The sequence below is a fragment of the Rhinoderma darwinii genome, chromosome 13 (genome assembly GCF_050947455.1).
Source record: "Rhinoderma darwinii isolate aRhiDar2 chromosome 13, aRhiDar2.hap1, whole genome shotgun sequence".
Taxonomy (NCBI): Eukaryota; Metazoa; Chordata; class Amphibia; order Anura; family Rhinodermatidae; genus Rhinoderma; species Rhinoderma darwinii.
This window is the reverse complement of record NC_134699.1, coordinates 21542898-21556000: the sequence shown is the minus strand read 5'-3', so window position 1 is coordinate 21556000 and position 13103 is coordinate 21542898. Positions and strand designations below refer to the sequence as shown.

General features: G+C 41.8%; 1 protein-coding gene across 3 annotated transcripts in view; it reads left to right on the top strand.

The window, feature by feature from the left end:
- RARA (retinoic acid receptor alpha) overlaps positions 1–13103 on the top strand; it is a 117513-nt gene that overhangs the window by 66214 nt on the left and 38196 nt on the right. Inside the window, exon 1 of one of the 3 annotated variants that reach the window (XM_075845948.1) lies at positions 8655–10020. The exons of the other annotated variants lie outside the window; for them this stretch is intronic. Coding sequence (XP_075702063.1) covers positions 9852–10020 — 169 coding nt within the window. The 5' untranslated portion in view covers positions 8655–9851. Of the gene's footprint in view, positions 1–8654; positions 10021–13103 lie in introns of those variants that run through there. 3 annotated transcript variants of the gene reach the window in all.

Here is a 13103-nt window from a genome sequence, read left to right as displayed (position 1 = left end):
AATCTGATACGCTTGTGTGAATGTAGCCGAAGTCTGCGTGTTGTTGGAAATGGCCAAATGGACAAGATTCACATTGCACGTTAATTTTAAAGAGATTTCAGTCTAAAACAAATTTTCCGATGATTTTGATTTCATTCTAGCCATGAGAAACCTGTAAATAGAAGTCCTTGAGTTGGGAAAGCTGGGTGACCTCTACTATAATAAAGCTGCTATTGCAGCTCCCACGGAGCTTGTCATCCAGCTTTCCTGGACTTCTGAATCAGCAAATCTGCCTAGTTGTGCATCAGTATGGGAGACCAGGAAAGTTGGGTGATACCCTCCAATAGCGGCCATATTGTTTTTCACCCAACTTTTCTAAACCTATTACTGAAGAAGAAATAGGTGAATAGAAGGTGTAGCAATTTCCTATAATGGAAGAGCGTCTATGTATTTGCTGCTTATATTTATTAGTGACTTAGTTTAGGGGAAGCGATTTGTTGAATGGACCAATATCTTAGAACGTATTTACACTGCATTCGCAGTTTACGTTGGGAGGATTTCCCAACGTAAACCTCAGACGGAAGCCTCCAATTTATGCCACTGCATACGCCGATAGGCCCCATGTTAAAAAAAAAACAAACCTGTATTTAGCCCAGTATACATGTTTTTTTCCGGGATGCCAATAGTGTAGTTGAGTATACGTTGAAAAAAAGGTATGTCGATGAATACTGGTCCTACAGATACAGAAAGGACAGTCTTTTGGCAGCCATCAAGTGAATGGGGCCACATGGATATGCTCACCGTACGCGCCAGGAGCTTTCCTGGCACATACGCTAAACATACACTGCAAAGATATGAATAGATTTTTTTGGCAGAAAAGGCGTTATCCAAAATTAAGCCAGGAATCTCATTGGTTGCTATGGGTAACTCCTCCACTTTTCTTTGCACTAGTTTTGCTAAACTTCCACAAATCTATTTGTAACACAGAATCCATAGGGGGTTATTCCAGGGGCATTACAGGCACGTTTGACTGAGCCAAGAACTTAAATGGGGTGAGCTGCGATGCCAAGATACAGCCCATACACCAATGTGGTGCTTTTTCTGTGGGGAAAAAAAGCAGACGTTTAATTTTTTTCTCTAATCCTGGTCAACCACTTTGATCAAGAGTGTTATACCCCTGACAGTTAAGGCCAGTTCACACAGAGTTTTTTGACGTGGAAAATGCGCCAAAAAAACGTCCGAAAATGGCTTTCATTGATTTCAATGGGAGGCGGAGGTGGTTTTTTTCCCGTTAGCGGAAAAACCGGCTCGCGGGATAAAGAAGGGACATGCCCTATCTTCGGGCGTTAAGGCTTCTGACCTCCCATTGACATCAATGGGAGGCAGAAGAAGTGTATTTTGCAGCGTTTTTTGCCCGTGGCGCTCAATGGCCGTGGGCAAAAAAACGCAGCGATAGTCGGCGTGCAGGCAGAGCAAAATCCACCTCAAAATTCTAAACTGAATTTTGAGGCAGATTTTCTGCCTGCAAAAACACCCATGTGAACCCAGCCTTACAGGGGTTCTCCAAGACCCCTTTTTCCAAAACCCCCATACCGAGGTCTGTTATTAGCAAACAAATTAAAGTACAATATACATACCGTATATTTAGCCTTACGTGCTCGAAAATTACGTGACCTCACATGACCGATGTGGTCAATTATTGCTGCCGGCCAAGATTGGCCATGATGTCATCAAATCGTTGAAAAAAAACAAAACACCAGCGCAGAACGACTGAGACCTGTGACGTGGAAACAGCTGAGAATTTTAACAGTAAATATATTGCATGTACTTTTTTATTAATTTTTTTAAGACCTGAACAAAAGATAAAATGAACATGTAACTTCGCATTGATACAGACGTTATCAGCCTGAACCTCCCATTCACACACATACTCAACGCAAATGTGCATGTTATTTCTGAAAGGTGAAGTGATTGCAGACGTCTCTGTTGCTGCTCAGCACAAGGGCAGACAATAGAGAATTGTGGCTTCTGCCAGCACCCACATCCCATAGATTTTAGTCAAATCTTATGGAAGGATCGGCAAACAAAATGCCAATATGTGGGGGCAGTTAAGGGGTTTATAGATCATTTGCTAAATAGAGAATGTAAATATTAAATGGTGCCCGGTAACACAAATACACAGAGTACATGTTTGCAAGGAGCTCGCCAACAATAACCCAAAGCTAAATTTTAGCTCATTGTTGCAATCCATTCCCTTGACCAGCTGTGTTGGGAGGAGTTGTCAGAAGTCCCATTTGAGCTTGGGTAATAAATCCTGGACAACTTCATCCCAGGAGGGATCCCCCATCCCCTCCTTATTTTATTACCCAGCTTCCATGCTGCCCCCATCCTGGGATCTAAAGCCAGCTAATTCTATAGGGGCTATAAAAAGACTTTCATGTGCATATAAAGCCATCTCTCCACCCATTGCCCTTACCCCCTAACCTTCCCCAAGTGTTGTCTAAAAACTATCTCATCCCCAGTTGTAATTTTCCATAACAAACACAAACCTTGGGCAGTCTTTATGTGAATGGGATTTGCATAGAACATGCTATATATCATGGTAGCTACTATACATGGTTTCTGGAAGCAGGGGAAGTTCCCACCTTAGGGGGCTATTTCATTATTTTTTTTCACCAAGGACTAGTGAATTTTTAACGTCTGCTTTCACTAGATGGTTTGACAAGTAGATTGTGTGCTTCCCTTGTACTGGGGATATCCTCTATACCCAAGTTGATAATTGGATAGCCTTAAATTCAAGGCTATGTTCTCATATGGTGGGAAACCATTTATGGGTCTTGGGCCGGTTCCGTCTCTTGCTAACGTTGCAGTGCCCGTAGAGAGAGAACATATGTCCATGATTAAACAATAATTGCCGTTAAAGGTATACAAAAATACAGCCGAGATCACCGTAAAAGGAAATAGCTGTCATAGGGTTACTGACCCTACAAGTGTGGCTTCATAATACCCATCTCCATGGATGATATCCCTTTAGTCGTAGATTCTTATATCAACACTGCAAGGAATGGCATTATCCATTTTCTAGAGTTCATTGTTAAAAGTGTATTTTCATTTCCTACCTGCAAAGTATACTCTTTTGGAGTGTCCCATGGATGAGCAAGGATGGGGCTTCAAGGAACAGTTTCAGTTCTTCACTTACTTTGAGGTAGGGCTGGGCGATTTTTGCTAAAAAATAAAATCTAGAATTTTTTCAACACTTTGGGCAATTTTTAATTTGAATCTCTATTTTTTTTTCTGTTTATTTAACAGCAATACTGAGAGAATTGAATACATTTTCTTTATATAAATAACTTTTTAACATATATTGCTATAATTATTGTACGTAACTTCAAAATTTTTAACCTCTGCAAATACTTTATTTTATCATAAATACAATTGGAAAAATGTATATCTAATTGATAACTTCTGTGTTCCCCGGCAGGGAACAGGTTAACAGAATCTATAATCAATGAGGCACTGCGTGCACCAACATCCCCCTCTACCCGTCACCACCTCAGCCGGTCTCCGACATTGCCGGATTCACACAACCGGGATTGGACAGTGAAAAATGGCCCGTGTGTCAGCCGTATTTCGCAGCCCGATCGCGGTCAATGTGAACGGGACTCTTGGCATCGAAGTCATTTAGGCTACAATCACATGACCGTGAAAAAAAAATGGCCATTAAAAACTGATCAATGGCCAGTTTTTCATGTCCATTTTGCATCAGTGTGTCATCCATTTCCAGTCCGTCTTCCATGGCTGTAAAAAAAAAAAAAAAAAAAAAGATGGATTTGATTTGTCAGGGTAGATAGTGACACAGTGCCCACATGTAGAGACAGCCCACATAGTGCCACCACCAATATAGGGCCACAGTGCCCATTTAGACACGGCCACACTTGCAGATAGCACCCCCACCTTGTAGATCGCTGTACCACTCTCCTCCCTTGTAGATAGCACACTCACATGTAGATCTCACCCCCCCCACATGAAGATTACAGAACCATCCCCCCTCCCTTGTAGATCGCACCCCCACACCTTGTAATTTGCAGCACCACACCCCTTCCTTGTAGATCGCACCCCCTTCCCTTGTAGATCGCACCCCCTTCCCTTGTGGATCGCACCCCCTTCCCTTGTGGAGCGCACCCCCTTCCCTTGTGGATCGCACCCCCCTTCCCTTGTGGATCGCACCCCCCTTCCTTATAGATCGTGCCGCTGTAGCTGCCACTAGGAGCTGAATTCCCGGCCAGAGGTTGCCGGGGATTCAGCTCCTAGTGGGAGCTACAGTGGTGCGATCCTTAAGGGGGGGAGTTGTGGTGCGATCTACAAGATACAAGGAGGGGGTTGAATATAAAAGGGGGGGATGTGATCTACAGCGGGGCGGTATCTACAGGGCGGTGTGGCTATGTACTAGGAGTCTGTTCTTCCCCACGGAACTACTGTTCTGTATTATTTTGTACAGTACAGCAGCTCCATGAGGAAGCAGAGACGGGGCGGAGCTTCCTCCTGCAGCACGGCGCGACGGCGCCACTAAAGAATCGATTCTACGATTCTGTTGGAAAACAGAATCGTGAGAGCTCTTGAGGCCGAATTAATAGAATTAATTTGATCGCCTAGCCCTACTTTGAGGACACAAAAATGTCATGCCCCGTGGACATGGAGTGAGGTTTACAGTCACAACCTCATCCGCTGACACTGGACACCAGAAATGAATGACAAAGTGTGTAGAGTGCCTGTATATCACATAAATTGTAGACTACCCATAATATGAAAGAGTAATTACACTTCCATCAAATCTTTGATATGTCATAGAAACATATGAAAAGTTCGGATCGGTGCAGAAGCGCTCAGCTAAGAGCTTTACACCACTGGCTGTGATCAGCGCTCCTCGCCCTCTCACATACACGTTCTATGTGAGCGGTCTGCAGCCTGATAGAGAGGGCTGATCACAGCCAAAGGTGCAAAGCTCTAAGGTGATCGCTTCTGTACCTTCGTTTCACCAGCAGTGGGGGTCTCGGCACCCGGACCCCCACCGATCCAAACTTTTCATATGTCTCTATAACATATCAAAAGTTTGAAAGTGCAGTCACCCTTTAACTCCACAATGCTGCAGATTTTTCCTGTGGATAACAAATCTCATCCACAGGCTGCAGCATTTTTCTGCACGGAAAGTGATCTGCGGTGCAGATTTTTAAATCCGCAACATGTCAATTTCTGATTGAGCACGGATTTATGATGGATTTTCTCCATTGACTTCAAGGGGCATGTAAAAAACTGCAAACAAATTTGCAAGCAATGTGCTTTGGATTACACGTGGATCCGCAGTAAAATCTGCAATTGCGGATTTTAAAGTTGTTAAAAAATGTTTTCTGCTTCAATGAAAATCTGCACTGTTTATGGCAAATCCGCTCCATAATGCGCACTATTTTGGTGCAGATATGTCTTGCGGGAAGATTCTACCTGTGTGAACTAACCCTTACGTAACATAGAAAAAAAAAATACTTTACCGCTCGAGCGGTAAAGTAATTATTTGTTTTCTATGTTCTAAAGGGGAGATTGGACACCCCGTTTATTTACCTGCGCCGACAATTTAGGAAGTGTTCGTGGTAGAACTTGCCTTTATTACCCTTAAGGAAAACAATCTGGGCAAAACTAATGCACTGTTTTATGCTTAGTGCAGGGCCTGAGAAGGCGGGCATGACACATAGATTATCTCTCTGGTGTTGTTTGAGTCCTTGTGCCATGCATCGCCCTCTCAGTCCTTGCAGTAGTCATAACACAGTATCCGTTTTGTCTGGAGCGTTCCTCTAACTAAAAGAAAAACTACGACAAAAAAAAAAAGGAGGATCCATATTCCAGCCGGAGTTCTTTAAAGAGTAACTAAACTTTCAGAAAAGTGACATGTCAGAAGTTTTGATCAGTGGGGCTTGAGCACTGAGACCCTACTGATCGCTAAAACGTAGCGGCTTCTTGGTTTTTGATCGGCTTTGCGAGAAAAGCGGATCAGCCCTCATCCGATCGCTTCTACCGCTTAGTTTTAGTAATTGGTGGGGATCTCAGTGCTCGGACCCCCCCCTATCAAAACTTCTGACATGTCACTATGACATGTCAGATGTTTTCTGAAAGTTTAGTTACTTGCTTGAATGTTCTGGACATTGTTTGTATGTGTAATCATACATCTATATAAATACAGCTCTTGTTTATTGATGCATCTTCAGAACGTTTCTCAGGGGAATACAATCTTGGAGAACAATGTAAACAGATAAACTAACAAACAATAAATTCTGCTCCTTAAGCCGGCCAAAAATGTGACACTGGTGATTTTAATGGATACATGGCCTGATATTGTTTGGATTATCTAACAATAACCAATTGTTCCATAAACAAAAAGATTATTTGTAAACATAAAAACTATTTCGAACATATTTGAATTTTGACTCCATGACAATGTTCTCCACGGTAAAATCTTTGTGTTTCCCCACATAACAATTACATGAATACGGTCAACAACTCCTAAAATCATGAAGACAACTACAGTAAAAGTTTAAAGGATTTTGCTTGGTACACATTATTTTGACCATTATCGTTAATTCTTATGATTTATGGTGGACTCTTTAAAAAAATAAATAAATATATATATATGTGTGTGTGTGTCTATATCAACTTTAAGACAATAAAAACTACTTACGATGGCCATACATTGCAGATAGCTGTTGGCCGAAAGATCATTCATCCGACAGCTATTTCTCCCGACTCCCCATACACACGCATGCTGTCAGGGGTAAGTTGGGACACCGCTTTACGTCTTCAATCGGCGGGTAGGCCGACGTCCATTAATGTGTATGGCCACATTTAAGCTGGTAATAGATGTAGTGATTATCACTAATAATCCTAATGACTTTAAGATCATTGATGATAATTGTCACATCTATAGTACAAAGAACAACTGGACCCGACCTACAGAAATCTGCTCCATTGGTTGGTACACTTCTGTTTCTTGGTTGTTTGGGGTTAAAGCTACAATTATAGCACTTCCTTTACTATTGTCTAGGAAAAATAGGGGGGCAATAGACATTTCTCACACTTTAAATCATTTTAAAATTGTTGATATTGTGGTACACATCTGTCCGTGTATGTTCCTTTTTCCTAGAAGTGTTCTGATCTCCAAAAAGAAAATTGGAACGCTCGTCTTCTGGTGTACAAATCTTTATCTACGGCTGTTTTTATGTAATCTGATGTTCACTGGCACTTGAATCAAAGTAAATTGACAATTTCATTTAATTTGTGCATACTTTTATAAAGCCAATCAAAACGAGTACTGGCCCTTCAGTCCCAGACACGTTCGCCTTCATGCAGTTTGTTAGCCATAAAATAGGATCATAATCATGCTGCTTAAAGGGGTTTTCCCACTTTGGACAATCTCTACTTCTTAGAAGGGTCCCTTGACAATAAGCTGATCAGAAAGGGTCTCCCTGCTGGAACCCCCAGAGATCACCGGTAATCTGTTAGGAAACTTGGCAATAATTGTTCAATTTCTCTGCAGCTCCACAGAGGGAAACGAGCATTACACAGTGCCAGGTCATATGAATTGGTTGCCTGTGTAGTACAGGACAGGTCCTCCAGCGCTCTCCAGCATATCCACTTTTAATAGCAAAGTAAATCTGTAGTTTTCATTGTTCATACGGTTTGTATTATTATCAAGGATTTATTTATTAAATAAACTACAAAAAAAACAAAAAAAAAACCCTGATTTGCTCTGTGTAGCAGAGCCATGCTACTGAGCAGAAACCTTGATCCACTTTGCAATATTAGTGAGAGGATCATACTGCTGGGAATGACCCATGTAGCTCAGGTCTTAATGTTGCTAGAAGATACTTTAGGTGCATTATTTAGCAATTTTTGAGGTTTCCATGTTGACCGTAAAGGCACTGGTAAGGTACTGGTTCTCCTTGTGGAGATCCAGCTGGTGTAGGAAATCTTACAGGCAATGCTCCATGGGAACGGTATGCAAATTATCTCTCCATATCTAAATTGTGAGTTGATCTGAGTACTTTATTGATGTCTTCGCTGACTAAATAATATTGTGTGCGTAGAAAGGCATGCCTTGTCTGCAGAGCTTACAATCTGTGCCTTGTATAATGACATGTTCTTATCTCTCTGATTTGCTGAAGTCTGTGAATTGTGTGTGTATAATTGACAAGACCAGTAATGTGATGTATCCCAGACTAATATCCTAGTAGTGAAGAGTGCAGAGGGGTCACGGAAAGGAGTGGTCAGTCCATTTCAAAATATGCAGTAGGGGGGTGGGAAAGTCTGTGACGTCACGAGCTGGGAGAAGAAGCTGGTTGGGTCGTTTGGAGGTGAGGACAGCGGTTCAGGGAGAGGTCATATGCATGATATTAGGCAAATGGAGGGGGTAGTGATGGAAAGGCATTTAGATCATTGCTTGCAACTAAACAATACACATGAGGTTGGGATTTTGGAAGGGCAGTCCTTTGTTGGGACTGACTGGTGTGTCACTACAGGCAGGGAATAGGTTAAGAGTTAGTGGGGGGGGGGGGGGGTGTTGACTTCCAGGGCTCAGCTGCCTTCAGTCCATCAGAATGGAAAAGGGAGGGGGGAAGAGACAGCGGTGAAGTCTGCAGCACTGAGCAGTGTGCATATGTGACACTACAATCCCAGAGACAGGAATCCCCTGTACTACAGGAGAAACCGCAGGATCTGCACTCCCAGGAACCTCTAGAGAAACCAGGGATACCACCGATCACTCATTGACATTCCCAAATGAGATCCAGGATCCCCCGTTTTATATCTGGAATTCGGCATTCAGCCTGACTTCTTTATCCGGGATCTCCCCATACTACAGGACCTGGTTCACCTAACATCAGTTACCTTCCTCCATTCTGTATCATTGAGAGTTCCTACAACCGGGCTCCGACTTCCGATCTGGAGAATACTAGTAGGTTTTCATTATCCTGCTAGGCTCTGTATTTGAAGATGTGACTTACGATTTAATCCTGGAAGCCGGAACCTTGTATTTACATCAAGGATTGAACCTATCGAGTTTTTCCCCTTCTCCCACGGCCGGTGTGCTTTAAATAAAGAAGGCATCACAAGGAGATTCTTGAGCGTTTAACTATAGGAACCTGTATCTGAAGTCGGCATCTCCCATAACGTTGGTTAGCCCGAAGTCCATATGTAATCTCGCTCTTCTTTGAGGACTGCATCTTACAGAAGAATTAGGACACCCATTTGATCTAAAGAGATTTTCCTTATTTAAGACTTTCTATTTAGACGCTAGCTGACCATGCCAGGCAACCCTTTTAATCCACAACCACTCTCCCTAATTGACCTTCCCCTCCTTTTCCTGCTAATGGAGTAGATTCCCAGCTCTGAAGGATTTCCGAGGATTTCGAGCCATCAAGCACTGATATAAGAGGTTCTACCAGCGGATACACTGAAATCTCATAGGAAACTGGGTAAAGGGAATTTTATAATAGGAAACCAGAGAAGGTTGTATACAGGACGGTCTACCTTCGTCTCCAGGGGTTTGGGTTTTAAACTTTGCACTATGTCCCTCCCCCCTCTCCAACCATTTGATGGAATCCATGCACAGAGTTAAAGGAATCTCCTATCAGATATTACCTCTGGATCTGTCTGCAAAAGCTCAACCCTACTCTTCCCACTGGTTTGAGAAATCCTACTGAGATTTCTCCTAAAAATCCTCTTGATCCTATAAATACATACTGTATGGTTTGTTTTTTTGTTTTTCAAACAAAAAAAAGATTTTAGACCTTTTTATAATCATTTATGGTCTTCCGGTGGCTTTATTTACAATGTATGAAAACGTGGATGTACCAGGGTTGGGTACCAGCCCAACGCACTATCACATGATGGATTTCTATGCACAGAACAGGGCCTGTATCATGCCGGATAAAGGAATTGGGGCAATTCATCCTTACGGGACTCCAATCCGGAACCAGCACTGGAGCCATTCCAACCATTGTACGTAGGTTGAAAAAAAAAATAGATTCTCTTCCTATTAAGCTTGACCTAGATCCTTAAACATGGGATGAAGGCTGTTTCACTGGCTCTAAAATGCTTTATTTTGCCATATATATTGTATACATAAAGTGTGTGTGTGTGTATATGTATGTATGTATGTATGTATGTATGTATGTATGTATGTATGTATATATGTATGTATATATATATTTTTAGTTATTTATTTTTTGAATATTTTTGGTGCTTTCCGTAGGCAATTGGAAAATACTGCTGTGGTGGATTAATTCGTAATATTTTACAATAGACTGAAAAATCAATATAGATTGAATGGCTCTTTCTTTACAGGCCTGGTGTTATTGTACCTTTTTATATGCATTTTACATAGTCGTTGTTGGTTATATGCTTATTTATGTTGACGTAGGGGTCATAAAGTTATCCGGTCCACAATGACCGACCTATATATGTTTTGTATCTCTTTATTATATTGTAGACAGTATAGTACTGTGGGTCCGCTTTAGGGCAACAATAAGTACTTGATGTGTGTTTTTGTAATCTTAGAATCCTTTTTTGTGGTGTTTCTTTGTCGAAATTCTTGGTTATTTAGTCCTTTCCAAACACAAGTTCACCCCCCTCCTCAAACGCTATTGTAGTATCTCTCTCGTCTACAGTACGATAGCACTTTTCCTGGTCGTTCTTCACAATAGGGCCATTATGCTAGAAAGAAATAAAAGACATTCTCAGCCTCACCAAACAGGCTCGTAGCCCAGGGTTTTAGATGATAGCACAATTCTTCCTCTTGTATAAGTGTTCCCATTCTCTCTTTGGGCCTGGATAAAATTCACTTTAATGAGGATCCCTCACTCCAGCTCAGGAGGAAGTGAAGATATTTCTCTTCAGTAATCCTATTTGGAGGATGAGCTTATATTGTGGCCGCGGGCTTAACTCGTTCACTCCTGGAGGCTTATATTTTTTGGGGACCCAATGTGTAAATGGTGTGTGGCTGACAAAATAAATTGAGTCGCTTTACAAAATGTGTTTTGGTTCATACCTGGTTGTCCTTTGACATTTTATACGGAAACTATTTTTAAGTATCTTAAAAAAATAATAATCATATTGGATCCATATTGTTTGCACCTGATGATGATTTTCTAATATACGTTATGTATTTCACCATTGATTACAATAGGAAAAATGTATACACCATTTATACGATTTGTATTTATTTTATCTGCCGATTCCATGTAAAAAAAAATATATACAATGTGGGGCTAGGCTAGGGGTTCACAAAAACTTCTGTTCGACAGTTTTGTCCCTCAGGAATACATTGAATTATGTGTTTTCAACCCAATGTGCCCACAAAAATTTTGGGTCACTGGAATGTTTTTGCTATCCGACACTGTGGTAACATGGAAGACTTCTATAGATGTCTATTGATATTGTAACGGGACTGTAGAGAATCACTTTTTATTGACTACTATAGGGGAACGTATATGGGGATAGCTAGACTATCCCATCAGAGGAAACAAGGGTCGACTAGTTTGGATTTGATCCATCTGATCCTTTGTTTCCCCTAGAGATAAGCGACACAAGATGTATCTGGTAGCCACTTACCTCCCTCGTTTCCGACTGATCTACTGAGGCACGTGTCCGGGAATATCGGTGTCGGGAAAACAATAATTTTGCTAAAAACTAACTTATGTGTATGGGCAACTTTAAACTTCATGTAGCTCCCCGGCTTTGTATAGACTGCACTGCGTGTATATTATGAGTTTTTGTGGCTATGTAGGAAATTGCTTATCAACTAGATTGGAGCAGTGGATGGTCTGTTTTGGGCAGTTGTGTGTATGCTGGTGGGGGGTTGGGTAGCACCTACCTTTCAGGGTGGCGGAGATTAAACAAGTGGTTTACCTTTGTGTCTTTATCTCATCTCTCTATCTGTCGGCCTAGGGAGGAGGGGCAGGGCTTTTCCAGCACCATATAAACACTAGTATTTATTGGCCCCCCACTGTCTGTACACAGAGGAGCCAAGAGATCAGAGGGGACACACTGGACTCAATGACACCTCCCCCGCCACTTTCTGTACACTTGTCTGTGGGTGGGTGTTTAGTATGGGGCATGTGTTTTCCAACAATGGGCTTTTGCATTCTTGGAAAGTGTTTGTTTTCATGTGTATTTATGTTCAAGGAGATACAAAGAAAATCCCAGCCATACTTCAGACTCCAGGATTTTAGTGGTTAATTCATGTTATTGTTCTGTATGTATGCGGCACCAAGATATCCTGTATCATTTTCAACAGTGTATGTATGTATGTGTGTATGTGTATATATATGTGTGTGTATGTATGTGTATATATATGTATGTGTATGTATGTACGTCCATATGGCCTTGCTAAGTATGGAAGAAAGGAAATGCAAGACAAAAGGTGTGAGGGAACCTGAGGCGTTCTCCGACTGTCACTGTGAATAAATCCTCAAAAAAAACAAAACGGTTTATCATCTCATTGAAAATTGCTGGCAACACAAATGTTGTGTAGTGTGCCACTTGGGAAGAAATGCTGCAGGAATACCATTTCCACCAGTATATCCATTGTTGTGCAGCTTGATGAAGGCCTGCAAGAAGAGTCTATAGGAAATGTTGGAGGGAACATAGGGGTAGTCTCTGCGACTGCTGGGGGTCTCCCACTGAGATTAGCCCCATGCCTTTATCACAACAGTATAGGACTCCCCTTCTCCACAGCATTAACAAATAAAGGGAATTGGGAACCAACCCAAGGATGTGTCACACTTATCTCCTTAAAGGGGTGGGAGCAGCAATATTTAGACCCTCTTCTCCAGGGATGCGTAGGTGTGTAGGGTGAACTAGCATGGCCACCTCTTTTCTTAAAGCATGCTCCTACTTGTATATGTATTAAAGGGACACTCCGAGTAAAAGTAATATTTTTTGTTATGCACTACCTCCTCATGCCCCGCACTAGGTGTAACACTTTGTTTTGCCTGGAGTCTTCCTTTTAAAGGGGTATTTCCACAGAATAGGTGATCATTGTCTGATCGCTCAGAGCCCCACTACTAGGACGCCCACAGATT